Raw genomic sequence first — 18,028 nt, forward strand, 5'->3', positions numbered from 1 at the left:
TACCCCAAACCAAGCCTTCCACTCTCACTGGCGCCAGAGTTTCATTCACAGCCCGCCCGTGTTTTCCATACGCGGCGCTCCCCATTGTCGCCCGCCTTCCCTTTGTGCCGAGCCGCCCCGCCGCCAGCCCCCGCGCCCCGGCCCGCGCACCCCCGCGCTCCCGCCCGCCCGAGCCCGCGGCCGCGGCTCCGCGTGTACCATGCGAAAGCGCCGGGCGAGCCGCGCTGCCTCCGCCGCGCTGGGGCTTGGCCGTCTTCAGAGCCGGGGCCGGGGGGGCAGCGGGAGCGCGGGCACCCCGGGCCGCGGGGCTCCGCCGGCGCTGCCCATGCTGGAGCGGAGCAAAACAAAACATACACACACACACACGCACGCACACGCAGACACACACACAGACACACACGCGCGGCGCTACCAAAGCGGGGCGGCTGCAAACGGCTCCTGTAGCTTTAAAAAAACACCCCTCCGCCGCTGCTCCCCGGGGCCGGCAGCCGAGTGAGTTTGAAGAGGCACTTTCCAAAAAAAAAAAAAAAAAAAAAAAAAAGGGGGGGGGGGGAAGGGAAAAAAAAAAAAAAAAAAAAAAAAAAGGAGCACGAGCAGGCGCGAACCGCGCGGAGCGGCGCGATGCGAGACACGGCGCGCACGGCGCGCTCCGGCCCCGCTCGGGCGGGCGCACGGGCGGGCGGGAGCTGCGGAGCCGCTGCCGAGGTCCTTACCTTGAGCACAGAAGAGATCTGCGAGCCCCCCTTTGGCTTTGGGCTCTGCCGGGGCTGTGTGTGGATGGGCTCAGCTTTTTGCTTTTATTACTATCTTTGCTCCGCAGATCCTGCTGTGATTATTATTATTTTTAAAGCTTCTCTGTCTCCTCTCTCTTCCCCTGTTTACGCTGCTTCTTTTTCTATTTATTTTGTGCCTGTGTGTGTATGTGTGTGTGTGAGAGGGGGGGAAAAAAAGCCTTTAAATGAAACTGCCGAGGCTGTTATGAGAAGAAAGGCAATAATCCCGTCTCTAAATAACAGAGGGAAGGGAGAAGAGGAGGAAAAAAAGCGAATTCTTGCTCAGGGCTTTGCAAACGCCTGCAGGGCAGAGGATTAGGCTACAATTAGCTCAGCCCTTTGCTCTCGCCCTAGCTAATTTTGCGATGAAAATTGGATATTTTTCCCTCCTTTTGGTGAAGGTCTGCAGATTTACTCCCCCATCCCCCACCCCCCAGAATAAAATAAAATACAGCCCTTGAAAATGAAATAAGGCTGGGAAGGCGGCCGGCTCCCCAGCCCGCGCCCCCGGCGCCGCCGCCCGCAGAGCCCCTCCGCGCCGCGCGGCCGGGGCGGGAGCCCTGCGCTGCCCCGCGGAGTTCCGCGCAGCCCGGCCCGACCCGGCCCTGCCGGGGGATAACGGTTCGGTGTTGGGGAGGATCAGGCCACTGTCACGTCCTTCAACAGACTTACTGAAAAGAAGAAGGAGGAAAAGAGGGGGGGAAGGGGGGGGAAAAAAGCTGATTTTAATCATTGTCATTTGGTCTGATGTAATATTTCCCCAGGCATTTTCAACTAGGCATAAATTTTCAGCTCCCAAATAAGTAACACAGGGCACGTTTCTCACATCTCTTGACTCCTCTGTTACAATTAGGGTAGCACCCACTCTGCACTTGTTGATAAACTAGATGAAGTTAAAAAATAAATAATAAAAAATTAGCCCCAACCCCCCCCCTTCCCTGCAGCACCCAGCGCCGCCGAGGTGCGGACGGGGGGCCTCGGGGGCGGGGGGGGGCTGCAATTATTCCCAGCCATCCATCCTGCCTGCCTCCCCCTCCCTTTCACCCTTTGCTAATGTCTCGCATTGTAAACGCCAAATTTCCTGTAGGCCATTAAAACCAAATGACGTCTATCGACATGCATTGTGCTATTGCGGAGCGCCCTGGCAGCCCGCCCCCGGCCAAAAGCGCCATTTCAATTAGAGCGCGCGGCGCGATGGCGCGGGGCTCCGCGGGCGGCTCCGCGGGCGCGCAGCGCGCCCGGCCCACCTACCGGGGGGCACCGGCAGGGAACCCCCCCCCCTCCGCCCGTGAATGAGGGGGAAAAAAAAAATTTAAAAAAAAAAAAAAGGCAAATCCCTCCCTCAACTTCCAGCCAGAGGCGCAGGTCTGCCGGTGCCCGCGTGTTTCTGCGCGCCGCCGCGGGGGATGCGCCCCCGCTCCGCGCTGCTCCCCGCGGAAGTTTGGCGGAGGGAGCGGGGCCGCTGCCGGCGCTCGGGGCAGGGCGGGGGGGCCGCGCCGCCTCCGCGCCCGCGGAACGGCGCCGGCGGCCGCGGCCCGGCGGGGCGGCAGCGCCCACTAGCGCGCGCCGCGCGCGGCCGTTACGCAACGCCGCGCGGCCCCGAGAGGGCAGGGCCGCGCGCCCCCCGCGCCCGCGCTGCCCCGCGCGCGGCCTGGGCCGGCAGAGAGCGGCCGGGGCGCGGGGCGGGCAGGACACCCCAAAACTGGGGGGGAAAGTTTCTTCCGTGGCAGGAATCAGGAATAAACAGAAACTTTTCTCCTAAGGGGAGCTTTTTTTTTTTTTTTTTTTCTCCCTCCCTTCTAGAGTACAAACTACAGGAGAAGAGGGAAATTTTCTCATTAAAGTTACATCCCTGCAGTTAGTTCAATTACTTGATATATGCAGAAGATGTTGTAAATTTAAAGATTTAAATAGCTTACAAAGATGCCGCAGGCTCCATCAGTTAATTTCCTTAATTTATGGATTTTTAGCTGAGCTTCTGAAATGAAAAGGAGAATGAGAACTAGGTCAGCAGAGAGATTTGCATCCAGAACAGACTAAAATTTGTTTTCCTTGACCATCCCATCAGCCCAGGTGTGATCCTTTGTGGGGGTCACTGTCCCACCTCTGCCCTCCGGGCTGGGACTCTGTGCCTCTGTGAGCACGGCACAGAGGGGCAGATTTTATTCTGAAATAACCTCGGCACACCAGCGCGTCCCCAGCAGCTGCCTCACCTGATGGCTGCACGAGGCTGTCGCCTAAGTGCTCTCCTTTCCTCAGCACTCGGGTCAACAAGTGGATGCGAGGAGAACGAGCTGCACTGAGACGGTGACCTGCCGCGCAGCCCGAGTTTCACCCAGCCTTCTTGTAGGGGTGCGGGCGGACTACTTAGAATGACTTGGCGTTATAATTTTTACTTCCTTTGTGAATTACTGACTGCTAAGTGAAAAATAAATACGAGACTGTCGAACAGCAATCAGAGCTGCATAAAAATAGGATACTTGTGCACTGAGGCACGCTAAAGAGGAAAGAGAAGACCTAAAAATACTGCACTTGTATGAAAAGTAGAAATTGTGATCTGACTCATCCCAACACATCTGTGACAGGCACCATTAAATTGTGCTGCACGGAAATGGGATGCACGGATAATAAAGATTCGGTTTGTTTGTTTGCTTGTAGATCAAAGCAGACACAGTAGCACTTGGGATGAAAAAGCCTGCGCATGGTAGGTAACTTGTGCGGGATTGTTTTTACTGTGTCTCAGAAAAGGACAATGGACTTGGGAGCTTTGTGTTTTTTCTTGCCTCTATTAATGTTGAAGGTAATAAAGGTACACGTTACAGCTCTATATGCACGCTCTCGTTTCTTTCTTCTCGCTCAAGTGTGTGAGTGCCTTTCTGTTGTTTTGTTTCAATATGTAAGAATATATACATATGAATCAATACTTAAAAGATTGATATAAACTAAACAGTTTTAGGAAGCAACGTTGCGGTATGATTAGTATTGGTGTTCATGATTTAACATTTCTTTTCCCACTAGATGAAGTTTCTAAGATTTGCAAGGTACATGTCAAGGACGGGTATATAAATGGATTTTTATTTATTCACAACTCCAAGACTAATTGCTTCTCTTTGCCTGAAGGCCAAGAGATTGGTTTTAATATGACACTTCAAAAGTATTCATAGAACTACAGAGATACTAAGTGTCATTGTTTAAGAGAGAAATCTCGCTATGCTACTTGTGACCCTGAAAATAAAATCTTCCACTGTATTTTGAATCCTAATGTTGTTTTTCAGAGTTTCACTTAAAGCTCAACTATCAAGAAGTGTACAAGGGAAAATATTAAATAGTATGTAGTGAACAAAAAAGAAGAAATACTGTTAGAACTAATAGAACTTATTTTCTCAACAATTCTATTATCCTCCCTATAAAGCAATACAAAATTTGTGGCAGAAGATTCCTGAGCTCGGTTGCAAGATATTAGAATTAGAAATTATACGTTGTAATTGATCATAGGTGCTTAAAAGTTCTTAACCAAATGCCCAGCATGTGTTTATTGCAATCCTAAGTACTTCCAAATACATACTTTGGATTTTTTTTCTTACCAACAGTACTTTTTATTCTCTGCAGATGCTTCAAAATTAAATTGGAGAGAACTATTCTGTAATCTGTTTTTATACCTAATTGTTCTATAGTTGACTTTCATTTTTTAAAATAAATGGGTAAAATTCACACCATCACAGTGTGAAAGAGAAGCCCATAAGGAACTCCAGCTCGTTTTCTTTTTTTTCTTCCCCCAAAAAATAATTAATTGTGCGTATGTTACAATGTGCTGATTTGAAGGAATATAAGTTTCCTATCAAAAAGATTATCCAAATATCTTTTGAGATGTGTGAAAGAAAGTATCATAAATTGACAAGCAACATCAACCTCTTCTGCACCATGCTGTCTGAATCAGAGCAGGATAACTTCCAGTTGCTGTTGTTCTTGAGGGCCCTGTATGACTTTGTGGCAGTAGACCTCATTCTGTCCTAGTCCTTACTATTTTCCTTACTTTTTGAGTTTTATCCTGAGGTTTAAACCTGACTTCAGCACTTATGTTACATAACTCAACTTGAGGCATTCTGGTGATGACACCAACATTTTCACCAGCTACAACGATTGCAGGGAGAAAACTATGGAGTGCCTGGTCCTCACTGAAACTCACCATGTTCTACCAGGCATTTTGAGATAAAGCAGGAAGTAAGGGAGAAAAATGATCATTTCATTTAATGTTTAAAACAAATAAATGAGAATTAAGGGGTTGTTCCTTTAAAACAAAGGAATCAAAGTCTATATGTAGATTACTATTCCTCCCAGTCACAGTTAAGACACCACTGTAGCTGAGATGGACTTTTATCTTGGAAGAGAAGACTTGAGTGAATAATTGGGATTTCAAAAGTAGTTGCTGGATACCAGGTGCACCCTCAGTCAGCAAAGGCTCCATGACTGTTGCTTTCAGTGGGTTTTCACAGCTGTGACTGGGTTTGGCTCTGTCTCCTGGGCCGCAGAGGCACTGGGGACAAACACATCTGAACGCAGAGGTTGGTGGCCATGGGTGCTGTGACTGCCACCATCACTCCCGTCACTGGAAATGAGAGACAAGCAGAAGCTGTGGAAGGCTGATGTTACAGATGTGTTGAGCCTCCAAAAAGGTTTGTTGTTGCGAGGATCCTCAAAATACTAAGCATCCTGAAATCCCAGTACTTGCTGCAGTCAGTTGACACATGAGGAATAATAAAAAGAAAGGACATCTCCCAGTTGCAGCAAGTTTTCAAGCCAGTTGCAGTGCCAGTCATTCTGGAACAGGAACTTGGCCCAGGGTTTGCTAATTAAGTCAAATAATTGTTTGTCATTTGTAGACAGATGAGAGGTTTCCTGAGAGCAGTAAGCATGACCACGCAAAGAACAAAATCTGATCATTAGGAAATAACCAAGTCTTGTCAGTCTTTTCCCTTGAATGCTCTTCTATTCTTTTCAAGAAACAGCTTGCTGCTGAGTAAGTTTACAAACCATTACTTTATTGACTAAATACAGATGGACTGTTTTTAAAACTATCCATTATCCAGCGCCTAACTCGTGACAACAGCCTGATACAAAGAAATAATCTGTCCTGGAATGCCAAGATGAAATAGCTTGTCAGGAAATACAGTACAGGAAAGGTTTGTTTGTCTCTTCTGCTTCCAACTGTTGTAAGCCAAAGATAGCTTCCAAAATGAAATTTACATAATCAAGATGTCCCGTGTTAATGTTCAGCATGGTGTTTCAAGTTTCACACATTTTATTAAGTGTTCTGCCTCCTCTTCTTAAACAAGTTATAAAACTGAGGAGTGTTTTTTAACCTGTTTAAGGAACGTGTGTGGTGTTAGCTGTTAGCTATTTATTAAATAAAGCTTATCCATATTGTATATGTCACAGAGAGGAGAAAACATTTTTATGGCTGAGTTTAATCCATTCATTGGTTTATTAGAGACACAATGTACTCTGAAGAATGCCACAAATCCACATGGTGTCCCTGAACGCTTGATTTTTGCATATGGATCGCTGACTTAGCTGAACGATGTATAAAATCCTGTGTAGCCAGGCAGCTCCCCACTGAATACGCTTCTAAGGGAGGTTATATGCATTGCTTCTGCCAGCAAAGGTCTGGAATATGTTAAACTGCAAAAAAAAAAAAATCACTTAACAGAATATAGAGAATGAAGAATAGAGCTGTAATGGCCCTTTTGTAACAGATCATTTACACTTTTTAGGATGTTTTGGCACAGGCACCTCTAGAATCATAGGTGCATTGCTTATTTATGTAGCAGCACTTCAGCGTGCTTTTTCTTTGGCCAATACCAGACCGAAGGGATTTGGATCATGCATGGCAGGGACAGAACCTGATAGAGCAGCAGCTCAGTGAAGTATCACGACAATGACATGAAAATGGAAGAAAAAGAAAATGGAGCAAATTCTTCCAGAACCTGAATTTAACAGCACGCAGAGATGGAATTAAGCACACCTTTATTTTGAAAAATATCTAAATAATAGAAACAAATAGCAGAATTAAAAGGAGAAAACTAAAAGAATATGTTGAGGTACTGATGTTCATCTGTTGGATGAAATGATTAGTGAATTGGAATCTGTGGGACTGCGGTGAACTTGCAGAGTGAGACCCAATACAGAACAGACCTCGTTACTGCTAACAGTATGGAAAGGGAGCAGTAAGGGCGTTGTGGCCGATGATTTCTGCGAGCTAACCCCCGGTGGTTCTCCCTGCCCACCTGTGACGCAGGCGGGCTCAGCTGGAGCGTTTCCAGCCCGGAACGTGCCCCTACCCCAGGCTGCAGCGTGGCCGTGCTGCTGTGCCTGGCTGCCGCGGCAGAGCCGAGCTGCAGCCGAGCTGCCATTGTTTCAGCACAAAGAAGAGGAGAGCTCTGAACCTGGCCAGCTGAGCGAGAGCCGATCCAAATCCCGCTATGCCAGAGACCCTTGGAAAAGAGGCAGTATGTCAGACATATGGTTGAAACATGCTGTGCTCCAGCCATCCTCGGCTAGCGTATGGTCTCCCGAGTACCGCTGCCAGCTGGGCTCTAATTTACACTGGGCCTGAGAATCGGGGACCTGAGCAGTCTCCCTGATGGCCTCTCCTCCTTTGCTTCACTGATTTCAGATATGCAGCTAGTCAGAGCTTTCCATTTTCCCTGTCTGGCATCCTTTCAGACAGACACAGAGGGATATCCTTCTTTACTTTAACGGTGTGTTTGGCTGGAAAAGCAGAGCCAGATATTCTGTAAAATTTCAATGTCCTGACTCTGTAGGATATTTTATATTCCTGGTGTCACAGCAGATGTCACGCAAGTATGTAAAGTTAATAAAACAAGCATCCCTAAAGCAACTGGTACAGAAACGGTATTGCCAAGTAGTAGAAATTATACTTATCTGTTCTAACCTGTGTCTTGGAGGATGCATATGTGTGTTCATTTTCCATGGATTTGCACTCTTGACTTTGTAAACATTGCATTATTCCACATTCTGTCATGGATTTCTTCTCAGAAAAAAAAAAGAACAGAATGCTTGTTGGAATAAACTCCTAAATATGAGGCATATTTCTCATCTCGAAGTGCATGTTGAATGGTGCACTGAGAAGAAAGTAATAAAAGTCTTTGTTAAACCCTTGTTTAAACTTCAGTTCAAGTGTTTTACTACAATGTCACAGATTTTGCCCGTCTTCATTTTGAATGGTAATTGAAGGAAATAATTTGTATTTTTATATCCAACTTCTAGTTTGCAATTAGCCTCTGAGATGTAGAACTTGTAGAAGAAATCTGTTAGCAGATGAATTCAATACAATTTGCAATAAAAATTATTTGATACTACTAGCCCCAGCATAGTATCCTTCTTGAAGTGGTTTGTAGTGGCAATTACATGGCTCAGTCTTGTTAATTTTTGGAGCATTATGGTAAGTCTGCTTTATGCAAAGGGCCGTTGTGCACATTTAGTATTTTTGTGAATGCTATTCAGTTAAGCTTTCTGTTGTCAAGACATCCTCTTGGGAAAAAGGTGCACATATATTTTCAGATGTGATATTCTTTGGTGAATAAAGGCATTTGAAAAGTCCTTGCATGAAACAGCTTCACTTTAATCCCTCATTTCTGAATACACTGTGTTAAGTCTAACAGAGGAGATCAGCCTTAGCTGCTCTGCTGCCTGCTCAGGAGTGTCTCTGTGTTAAACCTCATCTTGGAGTTAGTTTTCCAGACTACCTCCTGTTCCTCACAAGATATTCTTGACTTATGACATAACCAAGGAACCTAGGAGCTGTCTTTCCTCTGAGAAACTGTAAGAGTAGTACAGTTTGATACTGTTTGATACTATTCACTGATTGAATAGTAAAAGGGTAAATGAACTGAATAGGTGGAAATGATCATTCAACAGGACCATGAAGGTGTCCAAGGACAAGCAATCTCATCTGTGTCACCAAGCCCCTCCAGTTTCCTATCCTTGCTGTTTTGCTGTTCAATTCTTGCCTCTTATTTCAGATGACACTGGTAATGTTCAGAACAGTGATACTTTTGTGTATCCAACACACTGGAGCCCATTTCTCATCTGGGCATCAACATTGACCACAATTGCTTGCAAGAGTCATATCATCAGCTTTGATTAAATGATAAAAGATGTGAGTAAAAATTACACTTGGGTCTGTGCAGGATCCCATATTCCTTCTCATCTAGTGCATTTTAGAGTTTCTCTCTTCAGTCACAAGCCTGAAATTCAAACGCAGACTCTTGCCCCCTGAGGACCAGGTATTTACTTGCTTTTCATGAGCATCTACATTCATATTCCCAAAATGGCAGGGATGGGAGGGCACATGTTTTGCCTGTGAAAAGGGCAGCTCTTCCAAGAGGATTAAGATTCTTCTTTCTTGCATCTGGGGAATGGTAAAGCAGGGTGGGCGACTGTGGCCGTGGCTTTCCTGGCCTCAGTGATGGCAGAGGCAGGGAAGACTCTCTCCTTTCCTCTCCCTTTTTCTCTTCACGTTTGGTGGAGCTGGTAGGAAACTGGAATGGCTTAGGGGAAGGGAAAGGAGGCCACTCTTGGAGAACTTCTCTGCCACACTCTTCCTCCTGTGTCCCCTCTTCACCCCTAGAGTTTTGTTTCATCTGTTTCATCTGTTGTTTCCCCAGATGAAGACCTCGGTCTGATTGTTCCCTGCTTGGCAGCTCTGCCACAGTAGAATAGCAAGTCCCCATCTCTCCTGTTATGCTGCATGAAACTAAAAATATCAACCCCACTGGAGTTACTTCTACATTAAAGATGTAAGTGAAATAAAAAAATCACTTTTGGAGCTTTTTATTTTTGATTTAATTTTTAATTAATCTTAATTAATTTGAATTTTGAAGCAATCTGAAAAATAGTTTTAAATTAATATACAGATATATATATTTTGGTGGGTTTTCCCTCCCATATTCACTGGTGAGAGCATGAATAATGCAGGACAGAAGCTGTGGTCCCCGTTTGTACGGCCGAGGTCGGGGCTTTGCTCAGACCTGGCGTGGGGCGAGCGGGGCCGGCTGTCCCCGTGTCGCCAATCTGGCCTCAGGGCGGCCGCGGGGAGAGCCCGCGGGGCCCGGCCGGGTGCGGAGCCGCGCTCGGGCCCGGGGCAGCCTCCGTGTGCCCGCTGCCCTCCGAGCCCCGCTCCCGCCTGAGCCCCGCTCCCGCTCCCGCCTGAGCCCCGCTCCCGCCCCAGCCCCGCCTGAGCCCCGCTCCCGCCCCAGCCCCGCCTGAGCCCCGCTCCCGCCCCAGCCCCGCTCCCGCCTGAGCCCCGCTCCCGCCTGAGCCCGCTCCCGCCCCGCGGCCGGCCCCGTCCCGCTCCCGCCGTTGCCGTGGAGACGAGCGGCTGCCCGGGGGCTGAGGGGGTGGAGGGGAGCGGCGCCCCGGGCTGAGGGATGCGCCCGGCGCTGCGGGGTCCCTGTGGGGCCGGCACTGCCGAGCAGCCCCGAGGGCTGAGCGGGACCCTCTGGGTGGGGGTCCAGCGCCCCGCGGGGCCCGTGGCTCCTGTGGCAGCGCGGCGGGCCCGTGACCACCCCCGGCAGGGCTGCCCGGGCCGCAGGGCCGCCCCGGCTCCCCGCAGCTCCCGGCGGGAGCGGCACGGGCCGTGGGATCTGCCGGGCCGCGGCCCTCCGGGAGTGGTGTTGTTTCTAATTAATGCCGGTGTGGTAGCCTAATCTGTGTTACCGGGCTCTCTGGAGTATTGTCGCAACAAAGGTATATTCTAGGGTTCAGTTAATTAAAAATTACTTATAAATCTGCCTAGGTCCTATGTTGTACTTAACTCTGCTGTTGTGGCTGTGCCACAGAAGAATCACCCAATATTTATGCAGTTACAGCGGTAGTTTCGCTAATTTCCCGCAGAGCTCTTTTCTCTGCTCCTCCTCACGGGGTTAGGGGCATGCTGTGCTGTGCCGTGCCGTGCCGTGCCGTGCTATGCTGTGCCATGCTGTGCCGTGCCGTGCTGTGCCGTGTTATGCCGTGCCGTGCTGCGCTGTGCCGTGCCGTGCCGTGCCGTGCTGTGCCATGCCATGCCGTGCCGTGCCGTGCCGTGCCGTGCCGTGCCGTGCCGTGCCGTGCTGTGCTGTGCGGTCAGCCCGCTGGGATGGGGCGCTGGGACTGGCCCTGCTTCCCCCGTGTCGGCAGCAAGGCAATGCTCCCTGGGCACTGTGCTGCTGCCGGGCTGGCTCGGGACCCGGGCTGCCTGCTCTTCCACGGGCCCTCGCTTCTAGGGAAGGGACCCGGGCTGCCTGCTCTTCCACGGGCCCTCGCTTCTAGGGAAGGGACCCGGGCTGCCTGCTCTTCCACGGGCCCTCGCTTCTAGGGCTGGAGTTTGGAGTACGCTTACACCTCTAGGTACATTTGTGCTGGGATGAGGTTATGTCATGAGTCCTCAGGAGAAATTATAAGGTGACATGTGTTAGATTCTGGTTTTATTTTATAATAAGCTTCCTTCTCCTCGCCCCTGGGTGAGGTTTTTTTTTTTTGAAACCCATGTGGAAGTGTCTAATATGTGTTCTCTTTGGCTATATACTTTTTATAAACTCAGTATCAGCCATGCACTGAAACACATACTTGTGGTGAGGATGTGTCTGACTTGCTCAGAGTAAGGAAGTTCAAGCAAAAACTTGATGAAAAATACTTGATTTCTATATACAAGTCTGTTTATTTTGGAGTTCATTTCTTTTTGAGACTGATAACAAGGGAGAATGTCTCTCTCAACAAGCCAAATTGAAAGAAGATGATACAGAAGCTGGATTCAGAATGGGGGAATAGATCTAGCCATAGAGCTACACATTAGCTCTGGAGTTTCACACTGCATTGCAAAGCATGGTAAGCTTGTCTCAACTCTTGGAGGTTTTTCCTTTCTTTCTTTTTTTTTTTTTTTTCTCTCTCCAAGGAGGAGGGTGCCTTGACACTTGGCTTCTCAGAAATACATGTTTAAGTCAACTGTTTGGAACAGAAATTGTGTTACTGTTTCTTTGTGACCTATAGAAGATAGCAGAGTAGTAACATGGTTCATTAAGAACTTTAGTGCATTTCTAGGGTAGGAAGTACACACTATAGGAGTCAGTTCTAAGAAAATGTTGCAAGCAAATTCATCAAATAGGAGAATAAGCACTTTAATATTCTGCATTTGTATAAAAAAAGATGTAACCAATTATTTGTCTTGAGCCTTTATTTTTCAATGAATTAAAAAAAAAATCATGTTGTTGAAGAATATAGCCAAAATATCTGCTCCTGAGTACAGATATCTGGGAAAGGCTGCCAATATGTAGCTTATCTTTGGAAGTGAAGCATGATCTTTCTTTAGCATTTTGGAGGAAAATGATTACTTAATCTTTCAATATTACTTTCTATTATTTTGAGAACGGTTACTGATTGTTTATAAACCCCAGCCCACTAAGAATGCTTCTAATTCATTTCACACCTCATTGTTTTGCAGATTGCCTGTGACTTTGGAAGTTGAAGTCCTAGGAATTTAATTTCTTGACCATCAACTTGTGTAGTCTGAAACCTTCAGTCTGAAGAATGCACCAGAAGTATCTGTTTTGTTATGTAGAGCTTTGATTTCTATAAACTGTGTAGAATATTTTTGTGAAAAAGCTGGACAGAATCATAGAATGACACAATGTTAACAGATTGAAAGGGACCTTAAACATCACCTGGTCCCAACCCCCTGCCATGGGCAGGACACCTTCCCCTAGACCAGGTTGCTCAGCCTTGTACAGCCTGGGCTTGGGCATTTCCAGGGATGGGGAATCTGCAACATGTTCCAGTGTCTCACCAGCCTCACAGTGAAAAAGTTCCTCCTAATATCCAGTCCATCTGTAACTATCCTGTGCTACCACTGCAGCTCCTGACAGAACGTCCTTCCTGCAGCCCCTTCAGACTGGAAGGTGCCGTGAGGTCTGCATACAGAAGAACCTTCTCTTGTCCAGGCTGAACAGCCCCAGCTTTCTCAGCTTGTCTTCACAGGGGACAGGCCAACCCTCTGGACTTGCTGCAACAGTTCCATGTCCTTCGTGTGTTCCACTGGATGCAGCACTGCCAGTGGGGTCTCACAAGAGCAGAGTAGTGGGGGAGAATCACCTCCTTTGACCTTCTGGCCACGCTCCTCTGGATGCAGCTCAGGATTCCCTTGGCTTTCTGGGCTGTGAGCACTCACTGCTGGCTCCAGCTGAGTTTTTGATCAACCATCACCCCCAAGACAGAATAATTTTGTGAAAATGCTGACGTTCTCAGGGACAACCTGCTTGCCTTTCCATGACTTGCAAATGCTGATTCTCTTAAAGATTTGATGACTCTTTTAATGTGGGCAAAGGCAAGCAAACGAACCCCCTGATGGTACTGAACAGTGCAGTTAGCAGAACAGGCGTGCAGTGTTGTGGGCCTTCCCATTGCCTCCTTACTTGAGAAACATAATAGTGGTGTACAAGGCTGTAGTTAATGATGTTTGTTGGATAAATTTAGTTGTCACAAGCTGCATTTCATCCTTTGCAGAGCAACTGAGAAAGCAGTAATTTTAGGACCAAAGCTCACTGGCTCACTCTGCTTTTAGTAGAGCTGCTGCAATTAAAATTTAGGAAGCCTTTAATAAGAATTAATTTGGGAGGGGACAAACACACTGTACATGCCCATTTATCGGTGAGATTTATACTTCTGCATTCCATGCAAATAATAGGTCTTAGCTTTCCTGTTTACATGCTGTTAATCCAGACTGTAGCTTAAAACTCTTCTTTTTCATAGCTCCATTAAGAAATTAAGGGAGGACTTACTTGGCAAGGAAATCCAAAATTAGTCTTTCATGGATATCTGGTGATCTAGTAGATATTTTCTTTCTGAAATTCAGAACTTTTATGAACCAAGTTCTGGCCTCTGTTCATTTCCATTAAACTTGGTCGTGCAATTTAATGTGGTTTGCTTCCTTTTTTTTTTTTTTTTTGATGCCTGATAGTTATGCTAATAGAGTGTTAACTTTGTGATATTTAATGTTTACAGTGTTAATAGGCAAAGATAACAGCTGTGCTTTGTTGTGTTGGAGAATTTTAGTATGTTATTTATAGATATGAAACCTACAAGATATGATATAAAAGCCTTCAATATGAAAAATGTTACAATTCTGAGCAGACAGTGAGAAAATTGCCTTTTAGAGGTCAAAACTCCCAATGCCTCTGGCAACATGGCCTTGATGTCATTTGACAGGGTGGAAACACAGCCCTTCATGGGAATAAACAGCCAATACCTGCATGATTCATTTTGTTAGAAGGGTTCTCCCATTGTTGCTAGGCAATATTTCCTAGGTGGAGTTAAAAACCAACAAAAATATCAACAACAAAACCCCCAAAACGCAACTGCTGTCTCCTCAGAATAATACTTATTGCAAGTTGTCTTCCTGTTGTTTATTTGTTTTTCTAATAAAGCAATTTTTCTTTCTGCAGAATAGATGCATCAGCTGAGTCTCAATAGAGACCTTCCCTACCAAGAGGCAGCAAGAGGAAGAGCTGGGAAAGGGCTGCACCTGGTTAGTGGAAGGTTTCCTTTCTGCCTTCCTCTGTCCCTTCTTAGAGCTGTCTGTTTGGAAATGCTCAACTATGTTGTGATGTGCAATTCTCAGAGAAGAAACATGGCAGAGACCAGCAGACATTCATTTGAAATGATTTTCATTCACTGCATTCTGGAATGGACTTGAAAGCAGGTCTCAGAGGCAACTTGTATGTACCAGTTTGTCTTACATATTTATTTATGACAGACTTGAATCTTCAGGATGGTATTCTATCAAGTGACATACCGACTCAGTGTGATGTGTGTCTAAAAATAGGTCATTGTCAAAGGACAGGAAAGGAATTGTATAAATCTATAAACCAAACCATTGCAGTGCATGTGATAGCATACTCTGAAGCTGAGGTAATGCTATCTTCAAAATTGTAGCTTTCCATGGATTATTTTCTAGAATAATACATTAACACTGCATTAATCAAAGCAGAAGGATGGCTGCAGACTCAAAGACAGCTAATGCTAATGGGTTACTTCTGACACAGCTGTTAGAAACAGTCAAGTAAAACAAACCATCTCAAAAGGTAGCAGGGCTGGAACAAACTTTGCTCTTATGCTTAAAATATTACTGATTTGAACCTCCCATTTTTTCACGTGTTAAATTGTATCATAAACCACTTATTTAGTGCTGGCACTTAGGCATTTGGGTTTGAAAATAATGCTTCTGTTTTGTGCATTTGGTCAACGTGAATGGAATTTTTTCCTCTAGTCAACTTAGAGTGTTGAGAGGCCTGAGAAATGAGACCCTGAAGAGTGATACTGTTTAAAAATGGGCATTAGGAAAGGAATTTTTGTCATTTTAAATGACCTGTTGATGTATACAAATGTGTGGGGTTTGGAGCATAATAGAACAGTGCAGATTTTTTTACTGTTTATGACAGCTCAAGTGCCAGTACATAGGTGAGGTCTTGAACTTAGCTGCACAAGTTATATGGTTTGGTGTTTAATGCAGTGTTGCCACTGCAAACCATTAGAAGGCCTAATATTTAATTAAGGATAGCGTGTGGAAAGGGTCAGCAAAAGAACAAATGCATCTCTGTGTACGGGGTTATGTTGAGAGGTTTGGAGTTACCAGGTGAAGGGGAAGTGTGACATCTGGTGGAAAGATGGTATCAGGAGCAAGAGATCCATTAGTGATAAATGGGAGTATTTAGCACAAAAAAAAGCATTATATGATGTTTGAAACCACCGATGGAGACGAAATTCAGATGAGTGACATATTTTTTGAGATCTCACAGTTGATATTGTCCAAACTAGAATACATGGCAACATGATTATGTTTTTAATAAATATTGATCTCTTCTAAGCTACCAAAGAAAGCTTATTTTGTTAAGTTCCTCCCTCACATTCTTATCTACACTGGAAATAAATTTATATGGTACAGGTTTAGCTACCTTTGGGTATCCAACTATATTTTCAGAAAAATGTCATCTAAGTAACTATGATGATCCTAGCGGGTTTTATTGATGCTCAAGTTCTCTATTGAGTCTTCTGTAATACTGCTTCCAGGTGCAAATCCCAGATTATCAGGATGATTAGATGCTGCTGTTCTGGGAGGTTCTGGTCTGACCCTGGCAGCTGGAGCCCAGCGCTGGAGCCCCAGTTTGGGTTCTGCTGTTCTGCTCCCTTGGAGCTGCTGGTGGTGGGCAGGCTCCTCTGCAGTGTGGGAATAGCCTCCTGTTCCAGGAGGGAGGGGAGGAAGGGAGGAACTCTACAGGAGACGGGAGGGGGGAACTGGAGCTCCCTTTTGCTGGTGTCACATTGCTAGAGTTAGAATTTACATAAAATCTGTGTGGGCTCAGAGCTGCAGAGATCTTGCTTTATTGTGTTTATTTCCAAAGTATGTTGTGGAAAAAGAGTCTGCACTTCATTGGGAGCTCTGTGTATTAAGGATGTTCAGGAACTTCCGAGCTCAGCTCAAAGGCCTGGGAGAAAAAAAAGAAAATTCATCTTAATCTTTCAGTTCTGCTTTAAAATACCTGATTCTTCTGAGGTTTCATTCCATAGGATATTGATCATTCCATGTCAGTCTTGAGATTTTTCTGTGTTACAACTTTGCTACTGAAAGACTGCTTTATCCCAAGCATAGCACAAGTTCAGTCGTGGTTCTGCTTTGTAGTTCAGGCTCATCTCCTGTGCATAACTGCCTGCTCCAATCATGTGGGATTTCCCCCTTCATCAGAAGGCCATAAATCTTGAGCTTCTTTTGTTCTTTATGCATTTTTCTTCTATTTTTAATGTTAATATCTCACTTGCTAGAACAATATATTATAAGAGTTCTGAATCCTTTTCCTGCTTTGGGGGCAGACTCCATCTACAAGTTTTTGCCTGCTCCCACAGAAAGAATGCTTTGGGAACTGGCCAGTTCAAGGAGGGAAACAAGCTAACAAATACCTAAACCCACAAATCCAGCATTTCAAGGCTAGACTGCAATGGGGTAGGCCCCTCTCAGGTGGCTGGTTTCCTGGTCAGCCACACCAGGCATTTGACAGCAGCATGTGTGAGTAACCTGTTTCTCAGGTCACCTCACAGTTAGAGTCACAAATGAATAATATTCATGAACTCGGGTATTTTGGTACCATGATGAATAAAATACATTGTTTACTCCAGAGAGTGAATTGTTGTGCTCTGCTTCTGGTGGCAGGGGTTTGGATAATCCAGATGGGTTGGAGTAGAAGGCCTGTGGCAGAGAGTTTGCTGATACACTTTAGTGCAGTTAGTTCAGTGTCAAACACTTTCATCCTAATCTACCCCTCCTCCTCAGCAGGGTGGCAGTAACTGTCCTTTCCTGTCCTGTTTCTTGGGATAGGTTGAGTAGGCACTCTCATACTTGGGGAACCACACCAATTAAAAACCAATTAACTCTCTTACTGTATTGTCATACGAAGACTGGATGCAGGCCCAGCTTCAGTTTCTTCATGAAATGTTTTATGTTTTATCATGTTGGGAGGGAAACAAACCTAAAGCTCTCCTTCAGAGAACCTCATGGTATAAGTCAATAGCTTTCTGAAGGTTGATTTGGGGTCTGCAGATAGGGAAATTGTCCTATTAAAAGGAAGAAGATGGTCTAGTTTAACTCTCTTGGAAATTGTGGTGAAAAACACAATTTTTAGTGACGTTGAGATCAATTCTTTTAAAAGATCTCTAGACATATACTAAAAAAAGAAAATCAGACTAGAAATTTTGATTGACCAGAGAGCCAGACTGACAAGTTTTAGTTCTCAGCTCTTTGTTGGTGAGGAGACAATTGTCCTTCTTACCAAATTAAAACTGACAATGATACTGAGCTTGTGCTAGCACAAGGTGCTTTCTTAACTGCAAATGTGATTTCAGCCTGAAAATACCATAATAAATTCACTGAATGGACTTTCTTCTGTAGTACACTCTTATAATTATAAGCCCTTCATTTTTGCCCAGGGCATCTACTTAGGAGACATCATAAAGTGAAAATAATCTTAATGTCACTAAATGAGAAAAGAATGATCCTATTGCCTTGCAGAAAAACAAAATGGGAAGGGGGACTGATGAAGGGATGGTACAGGATTATATTTGCTGCACTCTTGTGGGCACCAGGAGAAAAAACTCCCTTTATTTTTCTGAGAATGATTTTGAAATGTGATTGTATCAATGTTGCAGCTTCTGAGTAA

General features: G+C 45.7%; 1 protein-coding gene across 3 annotated transcripts in view; it reads right to left on the minus strand.

Annotated features, from left to right (window-relative positions):
* KCTD15 (potassium channel tetramerization domain containing 15) overlaps positions 1-3,100 on the minus strand; it is a 47,410-nt gene extending 44,310 nt beyond the window's left edge. Inside the window, exons 1-3 of one of the 3 annotated variants that reach the window (XM_038147883.1) lie at positions 2,987-3,100; positions 2,693-2,751; positions 714-1,444 (exon numbers count right to left, since the gene is read on the minus strand). Coding sequence is in view for 1 of the 3 variants with exons in the window: in XM_038147880.1 (XP_038003808.1) it covers positions 199-201 (3 nt within the window). In the remaining 2 variants the exon portion in view is untranslated. Of the gene's footprint in view, positions 1-198; positions 526-713; positions 2,287-2,692; positions 2,752-2,986 lie in introns of those variants that run through there. The other 2 variants (XM_038147881.1, XM_038147880.1) reach the window with 2 other exon arrangements.
* Between the last annotated feature and the right edge of the window lie 14,928 nt (positions 3,101-18,028).

The sequence above is a fragment of the Motacilla alba genome, chromosome 11 (assembly GCF_015832195.1).
Source record: "Motacilla alba alba isolate MOTALB_02 chromosome 11, Motacilla_alba_V1.0_pri, whole genome shotgun sequence".
NCBI classification, from domain to species: Eukaryota; Metazoa; Chordata; class Aves; order Passeriformes; family Motacillidae; genus Motacilla; species Motacilla alba.